The following is a 14,730-nucleotide window of genomic DNA, read 5'->3' as shown; positions in this document are numbered from 1 at the left end:
GATGAATTCTTGCCACCCCCTCAGGACCTTTCCTGTGGGGTCCCCTTGGGCTCCATCTTGTTTCCTCTCCTGTTCAACATGTATATGAGACTGCTGGGTGAGATTTACAGCGCTTTGGAGTGAAATGACATCAGTCTGCTGATAATACCCAGTTCTCTCTCTCTCATCTGACCCTGGCCCCAGAGTCCAGGTCCTTTACCAGTGCCTGGCTGCAGTTGGGGACTAAATGCAGATGAACCAAATGAAATTGATCCTGGAAAAAACAGGAGTGATGTGGGTGGACAGGCCACATTACATTTATTATTGATAGGCTACAGCCTGCTCTTTTCAATTAGGCTTGCAGCTTTGGGGTGCTCCTACATCCTCTGCTGCACCTGGATCTTCAAATGGCATCAGTGTCTAGGAGCACCTTTCATCAACTCCATCTGGTGAGAGGGCTGTGACCCTTTCTTGCAGATTCTGATCTGTCCACCACATCCATGCCTTTGTAACTTCCAAGCATGACTGCTGCAGTGCTCTGTACAGGGGGCTGCCCTTGGAAACTCTTCAGAGGCTGCAGCTGGCTTAGAACATGGCAGCCCACTTTCTGATGAGAGCATGTCACCCGGAGTACCTTATTCCAGTCCTCAAGCATCAGCACTGGCTCCCAGTAGCTTTCTAGGCACAATTCAAAATGCTAGTTTTGACTTATAAAGGCCTACATGGCCTGGGCCCTACATACCTAAGGGATTGCCTTCTCCCCTATGCTTCATTGTGATCACTAAGATCAGCCAAGGCCAACCTCCTTCATGTACCTTCAGTATGCCAAGTCCACTTGGTGAGCATACATGGGAAGTCATTCTCGGCTGTTGCTTCTCAGCTCTGAAACACCCTCCCTCATGAGGCCTACCAGACCCCAAGCCTAGATGTCTTTTCAAAGTGCTACAAGACCATTCTGTTCTGGCAGGCATTTAGCTGTCAAAATTAGTCCAAGATGTTGTTTAGTGGGTCTCTGCTTTATTTTGCTTTAGTTTATTTTATTTATTCTAGTTGTCCTTTAAGTTGCTCCGTTGCTCTTGCTGTAATCTGCCCCGAGCCTTTGTTGGGAAGGGCGACATGTAAATGGCATAGATAAATAAATGTCTTGGTACCCCAGTTTTTAGACTTGAGACATTGTAAGGAAGCTGGATTTTTCAGACAGCTGTGTGTGTGTTTTGGAAACTGTGTGTGTCAGATCTGTTGGGAACTTAAAATGAGTCATTCCTGAAAATGGTTTTTGAATTTTAGAAATACCAGATTAAAGCCTTTCTCCTTATATATAAAGTCCCTGGTCTACCTAGAACAGCCTCTGAAGTAATCAGATTTAGGCAGTAATGATGACATTCATCTAATGAAACCAAAGCAGAAATACTGAGGCCTACCAAAGACTCTTAACTTTGCAGGGACCATGAAGACCAGTTCAGTTGAATAATGATTCATTTTAATTTGTTATCTGCAGAGGTCAGTATAGCCTAAAATATTAGGGATATAATGCTATATGTTAAGTGGTATTTTTTTCACTCGATTTAAAATGTAGTTGTGTATATATGAAGGTCCCTTTCTGTGAGACCCATTGCTGCGCAAAATGGGTAGCTCACTTAGTCAAGCAGGATTTTGACAGGAGTCTTCTGGAGCCAAACCAGATTCCAAACAACAGAGGTCAGTTAGCTATTTGATTTTAGTTGCATTAGAAAAAGTAACTAGCTGTTTTTTGTGGGGCCTGATCTAAAGCCAACTGAAGTGAATGGAACGAATCCTATTTACTTTAGTGGCCTTGGGAGCACACTTTTTGTGAGGTGTTCCTGCGTAGTGAACAGTGTGAAAGAATAGAAGGAATCCTTCCTTTGGATTGCACAGCCCCAAATCTACAAGAACTAATGTATGTGTTTATCTTTAAGCACTCATATGAGACCGCGGATATCTTTATAGAAGCAAGAGCATAGAAAATACATTTTGAAGCAGAACCTGACTTCAGTTTGAGTCTTGGTCAGTGTCCAGTCATAGTGTTAGAAGAATAAATCAAAATACAGTTATTAAAAAGTCAAAATAGAGTCAATTAATTTTAGAGATGATAGAAACTCATTTTGCTAATTCAAAGTATATGCATTTGAAACTCAGATTTTCCTAAAAGTTCATTTAAGAACCAGAATAATACTCCATTGTTTCTGCCAGTCACTTTTTCATTCCATCAAATGGCAGTACATATGCCATAAATATAAATTCGTTATATCAAAAAATAATAATCTTGGCACAATGGTGGTTGTCACCTGAAAAATGGGTTCACTAAATGATTGTAAGTGACAGTGCAAAAAATTTTTTCTAACAGGCCATAAATAACATCTTTCCCCCATTTTACTGATGATGTAAATATTTTATAGAGCTGTAGTTTGATGTATAGCTGTCACACATTCTGACTCAGAGTGAATCTCCTAACAAACAGGAAAGATGTGACTGAAAAAATGTGAGAATAATAGACAGCCTCTTAAATTTACTGTGCTTCCTTGTGGGTTATGGATTTCTGCTCTTTTCTTGCATTTTGACTGAAAACTTGAGCAGTCAAGTACTGCCAAGAATTGAGCTGAAATTTAATATGAAAATGAAGAGGAGTGTGTCTTTGTAGTTGGAAAGAGCCTGACGCTAAAATGTTTCAATGGCAATTTTTTTCTGACTTATCTTTATCATTTTAGATTGTGGGCCAAATTTACCCCTGATATCATTCCAGTGATGTGAGTAGAATTACATGAGGAGTTATGCTGTTAATATATCTGTAGAAATGGTCCACAATGGTGACATCCATTCAATTGTAGAATAGTTGTCCAAATGAAGTGGCAAAAGTTACAACACTTGGGAAATTTTAAATCGGACATTGTATTAAAATGTGCGTTGTTAGGGTCATTCCTTTGCCAGCAGTGGGTAGAGTTGACAGCAGATTGGATAAGCCTCTCAAAGTTTTATTTTCTAGTTTCTGTGAATATCTAATACATTTTATTTTATTTTATTTTCTGAATGAAGAAAGTGTCAGATGTTTCATAAGAAGAATATTTCTTCTTTTATCATTGTTACTGGCAATGGACATAATTGCCCAGTGTTGCAAAATAAGCAATTCAATGCTATGTAAATAGAACACATTCTGGGTAATTATGTTCAGCAAATTTGTTTGCCTCAGTGCTGATGGGAAGAGGTGATGATAATTCCCTCTGCTTTTTGACCATGGAGCAAAAAAAAATTAAAAAGTAGGTCTGTTGACTCGAGATTAGGACAAAGTAGGATTGCAGAGTTCACAGGTTTCCTTCCTTAGATTTGAGTTCCACAGTTTCCAAAGGGAGGTATTATTTTGATTATGGGAAACAGCATTCATTTCTTTACAGACATCTGCCTTCTGAGTGAAGCATGCGGTGCCTCCACCTGCCTCACTTCCAACACACACCTAGGCTAGAAACCCTGCAGAGCACTTACAGCACATAATTACTGCTTCAGAGTGGGTCCTGTGTGCTCAGAGGAAGAGTGGAGCATATGTGTTGGCATTACCTTTCCTTTCACTTTGTTTGAGTCTTCTTTATCCTATTTCATTTTATTTGCTCCTCTCCACACCTCCTAGCAGAGGAGCACAGTGCTCATACTGTGGATGGTTATGTATACTCTCCTAGACATTTATCAAGGGAAACAAAAGCTGTGAGTCAGACTTCCTTATGAGAGGCCTTTTCCAGACTAAAGATATTCACTGCCTATTTCAGAAGCAAGAACATACATCAAAAAGTCCTTGATCTTTCCTTTGGCATAGCAATAGCAACTACATGTGTGGCTCCCTAATCACTGGGTGAAAATAAAGTTGTGTATGCATTAGGGCTGTGTGAAGCTTTGGTTGCTGATTCTATTCGGCGGAGCTTCGGCCCGATTTCAGTGGCCAAATCTCTGAATCCAAAGACCCTTTAATCTCTCCAAATTGAATCGGAACACTCTGAATCAATTTAGAGAAATTCAGAAAGATTCAACGATTTGGACACAGACACAGCCTTAAATGTTTTTTCTGCATACCTCAAGGTACCAGGCAGCTCATGAATGCTGTGATGCTGGGGCAGATGGAGCGTCCCACAGGAGTGCGGGGAGCTCCCCAGTGCCTGGTACCTCGAGGTATATAGAAAAAAACATTTAAAGCTGTGTCTATGGCCAGATCACTGATTCTCCGAATCAGCATTGAATCCTCAGATTCAGATTCAGCCAAATGGAATTGGGGACAGTGATATGAATCAATGAATTGAATCATTGTCCCCGATTTGGGCCGAATCTGAATCCAAATTGAATATGGCCCTTTCCGCACACTTGTAGTATACATGCCCACACTTTGGTGGTGCCATCAAGAGCTACATCATTGTATGTAGCTCTTGAGATGAACTTTTCTAGGGCATTCAGTTTAGTTTCACTTGGCAGTTTTCAGTACCAACAGTCACTTGGAATTAATTTTGTAGGAATATAACCTAATACAAATTGCCTGTTTTCCATAGGCATATTTCATATTTAAATTAATCTTTGTATTAGAAAAGATTAGAACCTATTTGGTGTATTTATTCTTTTAACTAAATAATATTTTAAAATTAAGGAAATTATATTGATAAAATTGTCCAGTATACTACATGTTAGCTAAAAGGAATTAATAGCTTTTTTAGGTACTACTCCAGTTCCCAGGCTGTCCAACTGAAAGGTGCTTTAGACAAATTAGCACGTTGTCTGATAATTGTTTCCTCATGGAAGTTCAATGGGAAGAAGTGGTCAGTGCTCTAGAAAAGCTGGCCACCTGTTAGAGAATTCATTTTATATCTACAAGGTTGCTTTGGATATCTGTTTTAAAAATCTTCATGCTGTGTGTGCAGGTATCATGAGTACACAATCTGCATGCATGTAATATGAACTGTTTTATTATATTATTATTTCTTTTACCCATTTCACTGTCACAAAACATACCACTGATGATTGGCTTGTAATCCTTGGTAACATTCTTCAGTCAGTTCCTCTGAGTAAAATCTAACCTATCTGTCAGAGATGGCAATCTAGTTAGAATAATTCTGTAATAGTGTCATTTGAGAATGTAAGAGTGAGTATATTCTAGAACAATTCATCTCCTTCATCCACTCTTGTTCTTCCTTCAGTTGAGGAAATGGAAAATATAAAGTCAGAAAAGCAGTGGTTTTCTTTTAGAAGCAAGCTAGTGTTAACCAAGTTGCCCATGGGAGTGATGGAGAGAACTTCAATGTGCAGTTTTATACTTATGATAAATATCTATGGACATGTTTAAAGAAAACTCATTACCTTGGGGGGTTTTTTGAAATAAAATTGTAGTTCAAGACTTTCATGGGTGATATTTATGCTGATATTCTTTGCTAATCATTTTCTTTGTGTTACATAGTTGGATACAGGTCAGAACATTGCCTTACATGTGCTCTGCATGTTTTCAAACTTCACGTGTATGAGTGCAAAGAGTAGCCTTATGGAACAGAGACTCTCGTCAGTACTAATATCACTTGGGAGGCCCATGCACATCCCTGGGGCTCACTGAGGAGAGGAGCAGAGCAGAAAACTCCACTTTCTGTTTACACTAGGGCTGTGTAAAGCTTTGGTCAATTTTGATTCAATACGGCGGAGATTTGGTCCAATTCGGAGGTCAAATCTCTGAATCTAAATCGAATCAGGAGACCCTTTAATCTTTCTGAATTGATTTGGAGGGTTCCAATTTGATTTGGAAAGATTCGATGATTCGGACATAGACACAGCTTTAAATGTCTTTTCTCCATACCTCAAGGTACCAGGCAGCTTGTGGATGTTGAGATTCTGGGACAGATGGAGTGTCCCATGGCAGCTTGGGGGGGTGGTTCCCAGTGTGCTCAGCAGAGACCCGGAAGTATACCAGAAGCACTTCTGGTCTACTTCCAGGTCCTCAGAGCAGTGCCCCTGTGCCCCCATGGCTTGGCAGCTGGTGCCTCCTGGGTCTGGGGGGCCACCTGGGGTCCCCCAGCAGCTGATCACCAAGGCGGGGACCCCCCTGCGATGCGCTTGGTGGCGGACTTGGAAGTGGACCGAAAGTACTTCCGGTCTACTTCTGTGTTCGCTGCTGAGCACACGGGGGGGGGGAGGGAAGGGACACGCTCCTGAGGAATGCTCCACCCACCACACCACTGCAGCATTCACGAGCCATGCCTGATACCTCAATGTATGTAGAAAAAACTTAAAACCATGTCTATGGCCGAATCGCTGATTCTCCAAATCAGCATTGAATCTTCAGTTTCAGTTTCGGCCAAATCGAATCGGGACAGTGATCTGAATCAATTAATCGATTTACTGTCCCTGATTTGGGCTGAATCCGAATCGAATACGGCCCATTTCGCGCATCCCTAGTTTACACTACTGTGGGCCCCGGGCTCCTCTACCCCTTTTTGCTTTTCATTTCTGGTTCGCTCATTAATAACAACAATGTCACAGTGGAATTAGTGCTGTTTCCTGTCTGACTGAATTCATCATCATTTTCCTGAAAGGTTACATCCCTTTAGTTAATAAATTGGCTGTGAATAGCCGCTGATTCTTATATCAACTCCCTTACTCCAGTATGGTCTGCAAGGATCACTGAAGTCCTCTGGATGTCCCTGTGAGAGGGACAGTAAAAGCTCCTCTAGTGTGTCCCAGACCCCCGCCCCACACGCCCCGATACTCACTGCAGGAGTCCAAATGAGTGGCAGACAGATCAGGGTGGGGCACAGGGTAGCTGCCCAGCCCTACAACTACTAGGAGGGAAGGGACGAGCGAGTTCCCCTCCTCCCCCCACCTCTCTCCGAGTGACCAAGCGGGCAATGGGAGACAGGATCCCAGGGGTCTGTTGGCGGAGGTTGGATATTTTCTTTTGGATTCATTTTGAGTTCCAGTTAGCCCCAAGCCAGGGCAGGTTTAGATGCCCAAGCCGGCCCAAAGTTGAGGAACCAGCTGTAGGAAAGATTGTGCTGGCTGAGAAGGCCTGACCCATTCAGAGGCAGGTGGTCTGGATGAGAAGAGATCATCCTGGGGAAGACCTGCAGGGTACAGCGTTTGCCCAGGCCGTGGATGTGGCAAGGGTGGGGTAAAGGTGAGGTTTGGAGCCCCACAAAGAAAGACCAGGGTCGAGACCTCTTCACTTTGGGGGCCACTTGAAGGGAACTGCTTCCCCAATAAGGAACATCAAAGACGTGGCAGGAAAGTAGGAGCAGCACCCACACCATCTAGGTGGCACCAGAGCCCAATCTCACCCTGACATCACTTGGGAGAAAGGCATCTATCAAGAAAGGACCAAAGCCCTACAGTACCTACAAGCAACAGTCCCTTCCAGCCCTACTTCTCTATCACTCTGACTCAGAGGCCACTTCAGGGTGCAAGTTTAAGGATAGGAAAGTGGAACAGTTGTGCACTGTTCCTCTCCTGATTTGGTTTTGAGTTCCCTTCTTCTCAGCTTCGTTCCTTGAATGTGAAGGAAGCATTTGGCTCTTGGAAATTCATTTCCAATTCCAAAATCCTGCAATACCTACAAAGACACAATTTTTCCTTTCTCCATCTCAGGCAATTTGTTCAAGTTATTTAGCAAGTCAGCTTGAATTGGATTCTATGGATGAGTTAAACTGGTCTTTCTGGGGTTTTTAATGGCTATATTCATCACCAGGTAGGCACTACGTAAGAACTGTGGTTTACCTGATAGGGCTTCAAAATAAAAGCATTAATAACAGTTTTTAAGAATGTCTGAAGGAACACAACCTAAAACATGGGAGGATGCACGTGGCTCGTTATCTGATAAAAGAAAGGAAAGGCAGGCAGTGTTCTGACCAACTTGCTATATCCAGAGTATGCAGGTAACCAAGGTGATAACCTATTTTACATATATTTAAACGGGTAATGTTGAAGCATACAGCTCTCAGTGAGCATGGATTATAACTGAAAATTAGGCTAAACTCAGTTTCCTTTTGTGAAGCTATGTTTTCAATTTAAAGGTTTCCTTTGGTCCCTATAAAGTGTTCCTTACCCTCAGGGTAAGTACAGACGGTACATCATATGAATATTCTGCTCCATATCATCTAGGGCTTTATTAGGAAGCCTCTCTAGTTAGCTACATGTCTATAAGTCTTGGCTTGACAATGTGAGAGAAGTCATCACAGCTCCATGGACTCTTAGCAGTTGCTTTGCTGACTCAAAGGATCAGGGAAGCAAGAGTATGCTTCTTCCTTCTCTCCTTGCCTGTCTTTTCTAAGAATATATAAATATATGAAATATATACAAACCTGTGGATCCTGGATTTACTAAAGGGTGGGGGGCATCCTTCAGACCATGAGGGATTAGGGTGAGGGGTAGCTTGAACCCCAGGTAGCAGAGGACAGTGGGGAGCCAGGCAGGAGGACCCCCACACCCACCCTCCACTGATATATCTGCTGCTGTTCCCATCTGACCTGGAGACATGGTGGGCCTACAGCCACTCCTGCCCTACTCCAGCCAGCGACTGTGGGAGATAGCTGCATGAGGAGCCAGGTTTGGCCAGGGACATTGGGAGTAGCACTGCACAGTTTCCTCCTTCCAGCCCCTGCCCCCTGATCACCCCCGCACAGGTGCCTTCCACTTGTTGGGAGTAGATGGACCCTGCATGCTGCCTGGCTCCCCTCACAGCTGTTTCATGCAGTGCACAGTAAGATCAGGGCAGGAGTAGCCCTGGGCCTTCACCCATGCCTGCATCAGTGGTGGTGGTGCACAGGTTCCTCTTTCCAGCGCCTGCTCCCAGCCTGTGGGAGAGAGGTAGGCCTGGGAGCAGGTGCTAGAAGGAAGAACCTGTAGTCTGCTGCTGCTGTCCCATGCTGAGCCTAGCTCCCTGCACAACCTTAGCCCATGGCTGGAGCAGGGCAGGAGCATCTCTAGGTCTCCTCCTGCATGCAGATCAGCTAGGAAGTGGGGGCAAAAGCAGGATGTGACTGCACCATCTCACTCCCCTGGATCCATGCCTGTATACATATATTCTCAATGTTGGCTCTCCCTGGAAGGTACAAAGCTGCTTTTGAAAAACCTTTCTCCTTTGTCAATCAGAGATGGAATTAAAAGGCTCTTCTTTCTAGTATTTTGAGGTCAGGGACAATTTGAAGTTTTGCTACTAAAATAAACATTTTCCTTTGAAATCTTAGGCTAGCAGCATTAATATACAAGGGATCCTATAAACCTTGCCTATAGAAGAAAAAAAGTGTTCATGCCCGTTATGAACATGTCAGGAAATATAATAAACCTCCAGAACTATTTCATCAGTTGTCAACTAAAATACTTTAGTTTTTTCAAGGAGTTAATAACAGCAGTTGATCCTATTAATACAGGTTATTTGATTATAATATTTTAGCTTATTTAATTATAACATTTCAATTAAGAGGGTTGAATCAAGTTGCAAAGAGAGAACAGTTGTCCTTCCTTCAATTTACCCTGTTGACTGAAAATGAAATACAAATAAACAGTAACTTCTCTAAGTGATCCATATAGTTCCCCCCCAAACCCCAACCAGTTCCTGCTTCAGTACCCAATGCCAAAAACTCTGAATAGTTTTTAACAGAATATTTTGCAACTTTTAACTGTTCTTGCAGACCAGTTTCCAGGAAGAGTAAATGTTTCATTTTAAGACCGTTTGCATTCTGCACATAGGTACTCAGTTCATCTCACAGACAATCTGGCATGTGGCAACTGCAATTAAACTTAGCTTAAGCTTTCAGAGAAACAGAATGCACTTGTAAATGTGCAGGGTTAGTAAGAACTATAAATGGGTATCTAGAGTTGTGTTTTCATTTAGAACAAGCTAAGATCTGTTGGGCTCTGTAGGGCCTGCTTTAGACATAAAGGAACAAGAGTGATTTTTCTGGAACATCATGTTTTGGGGAGCTCCTGGCCCTTGATATGATATAGACTGTCATGACCCCATCCAATATGAGTGAGAAACAGTGACAGGAAATTTAGGATCCAACTTTACACTCCTAATGATGTGTTGAGACTCTGGTTCTGTTTCAGTCCAAGCAAAGCATATAGCTAATTATGTGAATGGTGGTCCTAAAAACAGTGATATGACACTTCAGTAATATAATGATATTTGTATTACATAACACATAATGTCTTCATTAGGTGTGTGATGTTTTTACATACCATTATTCTTTTGAACCTATTTGAAATACAACTGTACTCCTGCATTCACATTTGTATGGGAAAACAAATCCCCTCTGGGGCTGGTCAGGTTCCAGTTTCAGATGGCGCACGCTGCTACCGTGTCTGTTGTGCTGCTTTTTTCAGAGTCCTTTTTTTTTTATACTGGGATTTTATGGTATCTAAATTTGGCTAACGGAATCACATACATGGGATATGTTTTGCGGTGCCTCAAAAGTCTTCAAGGTGCCACAAAACACATGTGCACGTTTGTGTGGACGCGCCCCAAGGCTCCATTTAAGTAATGGACTTGAACATTAAAGAAGAGTAGTCTCATTTGAGTTCAATGTTAAACGCATCCAATAAGGACATGAAGACTTTTCACAAAATTAAAGTTACTCATGGGATTAAGCTGTGATTCAAGTAAAGGATTTATTTCCATTGTCTTCATTGGAACTACTCCAAGAATAACTATGACAGATATGTTATTCATAACTTTCTACTTATACCATATAGATCACAGAATGGGACAGTGAAGTACAATTGGCTGCATATTTCCTACAGTGTAACTCTGTCAATCGTAGTTGTATCTAGTCAAGTTCTTCCCATATAAGACTGGGGGGGGGGGTCATAGAAAAGCTGGTGATCATGCAGTCCTCCTGAAATTATTCCATTTCTGTGCAGCAAAATAACCAGCTTATTTTAAATTGGTTTTTCTTGTACTAAATATTGCAAGGTATTTAATTTTTCCTTTTTTAAATTCTCTTGTAGGGTAAGATGGTGAAAGGAATGGGTGGTGCCATGGACTTAGTATCAAGTTCACAAACCAAAGTGGTCGTGACCATGGAGCACTCAGCCAAGGTGAGGCCTGTTCCCTTCCTTCTAGTTGAGAAGAGCTAAACAAATATTTTGCACTGTATCAACAAGATTCATGTCCTCTTACTTGTCTGTCTGTTTTTAGGGGAGATTTCCTAGTGTTTCTGTTAGGTATGGTAGAAGCACAGTAGGGTGTTAGCACATTCATTTGGCTCCTGTATACAAATCTTTCCCTTTTAAGAAATGAAATATTAATCCAATGTTTTCAAATTGGACACATTTTTGAATGATTTTATGTCATTCTAATATAAGTGTAAAATGATGGAACTGTGGCAGATGCTACAGATGGGGCTTGCTCCTCATCTTAAAAGTGACAGAAAAATGTTGTTTTCCACAGTGTGTCACTTCACGGTGGCGAAAAGAAATTTACTGCTGAAGTTGCAGGCCAAATTGATAGTGACAGCTTGATGAAACAGGCCTTTTTTGTATGATTTGATACACTATCTGCTTTATATTGCTCTATCATAAATAATAAGCTATAGACTTCTTTTTTCATGAACATTGAAGGCTGAGGCTTTGGAGGGAACAAATCAGAGGTATACAGGTAGTGTCCCCTATACTTTAGGAAACGTTGCAATAGTGAAGACAGACTTTATGCCCATGGAGAGCTGTGTGTGTGAATGTGTGTGTATATTTTCCAGTACTAAGGTATTAAAAATGACCTTTTAAATTCACAGTTGAATATAGAAATAACTGAAGTATAATAAACAAAGTAGCAATAGTAGTTTTAATGTGAGTTAACAAGGATCAGGATAATGTCTCTCATAGCCTCTTTCATCAGGTCTGTAGTAAATAAACCCTCTGTTTATTTAAATCCCTCTTGGGGGGAAATGAGGTGGTGGTCCCACTCCAGAAGTGGAGTTTTTTTGGTCAGACTAATAGTTGAGGCCAATTGACAAGCACCATAGGAAAGTTTACAGCAATTGCCCACACAGTTCCTTGTGCCTTTGATAAATGACTTCTGTTTTCAGCACAGAAAAGCCATAGTTTCAAATGCTGCAAACCGTACAGGTTATTCTATAAGTTCTAAAGCCACTACGGAGTGAAATAAACACTCTCCACATTTAGCTTTGTACAAGTCACTGGGATTAAAAGGCCACATTTTCTGCTAGTGTAAACTGCTGTGGCTGTCTTGTAATAAACAGGAGAAAATCTGGGCCAAACTCTTCTAGCTGCCTTTTTCTGAAAGCACTTCTAACGTGGAACTCCCACGAGAGCTCCACGCTCAAAGTGTTGGCAGCATGTAGCCTTACATTAATGGCATGTATGAAGGAGAAGCATTACAGTGAAGTTAATTGACCAAATCCAAGGTTTATTCCCTCATGGTTGTAATATGTTGTTCTTAAAACTAGTCGATTATATATTTTGCTTTGGCACAACCAAAATAATGGATCTGGGACATTCATCTTATGTTCCTTATCTTTATTTTCAGACCAGATTCTAAATGTAAAACAGATGCAATACAGAAGAGAGCCCTTGTGTCTCAGTCTCATTTTGCAAGCTAATGTAAAATATGTGATTAAATTAGTAATATTATACAATAATGCTATATTCATTTATATTAGTCTTATACCTACTTTTATTGCTATGAATTATTAAAACATCAGTATTCCTATTCTGCTAAAAACTTCCATTGTAATATTACAAGTATTATTTTTATTAAAAATATATATTTTGTCCAGGCAGTACACACTATACCAGCCAGTGTATTGGCACACAGACTTGCAATGAAACCACTTAATATCATAGAGAAAGCTGCCACAGTTTATATTCTGTTTGCATGTGTGTAGTTAGGCTGGCTCTGCACTTCCGTACTGAGCATGCTCAGGCAGCTGCAGTCTGATCACATAGGGCAATTTTATACGTGCTCTGGGAGTAAGGGGGGACACTTTAATTAGAGCTGCTCCAAGAGCCACCTTAATTAAAGCACCACCGTGTCTTGGGTATCAGTGTCCCAATGCTTCAAAATGGTGGTGGGGGTGTTGAACTCAAATTCATTCAACGAGCTTTAGTTCAAGCGCCCCTGCCACCATTTTGAAGCATGGGGACACGAATGCATGAGATGCGGGACGTTACTGGAGCGTGACAATTACCACACTCCATCAGACTTGATTAATCAGAGCAGCCTCCCAGCACTCAGGCACCCATAGGCTTTAAGGAAGCATTGAATCACCCAGGTATACATGTAATATTGTGCAAGTCCTAAAGTCTTAGGAGCAGGAAAAAACACAAGGAGTAGGTCTTTGACACCAGAGGAGAGAGGCACTCCCACCCTCTAGCCCAGTAGTTAGGACACTTACCTAGGGAGTTGCTGACCCAGGCTTTTAGGGGTCCCTTCCTCAGAGCGGGGTTAAAGCTGCAGAGGTGCATAGCAAGCTGTTTTAGCACCTGGGCAGGGCAGCGTCTAGGGAGAATTATGCTGACCATTGGAAGAGGTGGGGAGAGGAGTCTTACCTGCCAGGGCTCTCTGCATTTGAGCAGCAGCTGCTACTGCTTTTCCTGCAGCAGCATGGGCTCTGCCTGCTGCCCCTGGGGGACAGGCAGCAGTGTGGAGTCCCCAGGCCTGCTTCTGCTGACCTATTCACCCCTCACGCTTGAGGGAAGGGCTGTGCCTCCCATGGCAGAGCCTCCTCGGGTGGGGCATCATTTCACCCCCTCCTCCTCTAGATACTCTACTGGGATAGGGCAGGCTTCCAAGCTGTGCCTGGCCTGTTCCCATGACTGGGTGTGCCTGCCATGGCAAAGACTCCTGAGGGAGGGGGACAACTGGCCCCCCTCTAAGTCAGTGTCCAGGGCTGGTGCCCTGCTTGCCATCCCCTAGTTATGCTACTGTGAAACTGCATCTCCCACATTCAAGTGAAAGGCTTTAACCACTAGGCCAGCAGCTAGACCAGGGCTGTCCGGCTGGTGGCCCATATGTTGCATGCAGCCCACAAAGAAACTGTAGCCCCCAGGTTCCTATTCGACCTCTACCGTCCCCCTCTTTTTCTGGCTGCAGCAGCAGCCTGGGGCTCCAGGCTTGCCCTCTTCCAGTGTCCCCTTTCTGCCCGTGCCCCAAGAAGCAGTGCATCACAGCGCAGCCTGCAGCCCAGGGTGTCTGAGTGATGTGGTGCAGCAGGGGAGCTTGCAGCTGGGGAGCTAAGGGTGAGATGGGGTGCACAGTACAGCCAGAGAGGAAGGATGCCTGGTGCTCTGGTGTGGCAGGGCACAGGATGCAGCATGAAAGCACCGGGCACACCGTGCAGCAGTGGAGGTGCACCAGGCATATATGGTGCAGAAGGGAAGCGCCCTACACGTGGTGCTGTGGCAGGGGCACCTGGGTACACAGTGCAGTGCAGAGAGGGGCATGGAGCCCCTGGGGCTAATGGATCCTACTTGTGCAGCCCCTGCTAGTGTGGCCCAAGGAGTGTGCAGCGACTGAGAATGTGGACAGCCCTGGGATGGACATTGCCTAGAACCTTTTCTCGGCCTCCTCTAGAACCTGCTCCACAGGGTGGCCTTGGGGAATGGTAAGGGAGGCCTGGAGAGGCAGGGTGGCTCAGTGAGATGGCTCCTACTGGGATAGGAAGCTGTCCCAGCATTCTTACCTTAGCCTTGGAGACAGAAGCTATCTCACTGCTTTTATGTAATGAATATTTAATACAAAATAAGGACAGGCCATTGGGAGCAAGGACC

The 14,730-nt window shown here is 43.1% G+C and overlaps 1 protein-coding gene across 1 annotated transcript in view; it reads left to right on the top strand.

Annotated features, from left to right (window-relative positions):
• Positions 1 to 14,730, top strand: part of LOC102377211 (succinyl-CoA:3-ketoacid coenzyme A transferase 1, mitochondrial-like) — a 53,116-nt gene that overhangs the window by 15,991 nt on the left and 22,395 nt on the right. The window contains exon 4 of the mRNA XM_006033466.2: positions 10,951 to 11,040. Within this exon, the coding sequence (XP_006033528.2) occupies positions 10,951 to 11,040 (90 nt within the window). The remainder of the gene's footprint in view (positions 1 to 10,950; positions 11,041 to 14,730) is intronic.

The sequence above is a fragment of the Alligator sinensis genome, unplaced genomic scaffold, assembly GCF_000455745.1.
Source record: "Alligator sinensis unplaced genomic scaffold, ASM45574v1 scaffold667_1, whole genome shotgun sequence".
Classification (NCBI taxonomy): Eukaryota; Metazoa; Chordata; order Crocodylia; family Alligatoridae; genus Alligator; species Alligator sinensis.
This window is presented reverse-complemented; position numbering and strand designations above follow the sequence as displayed.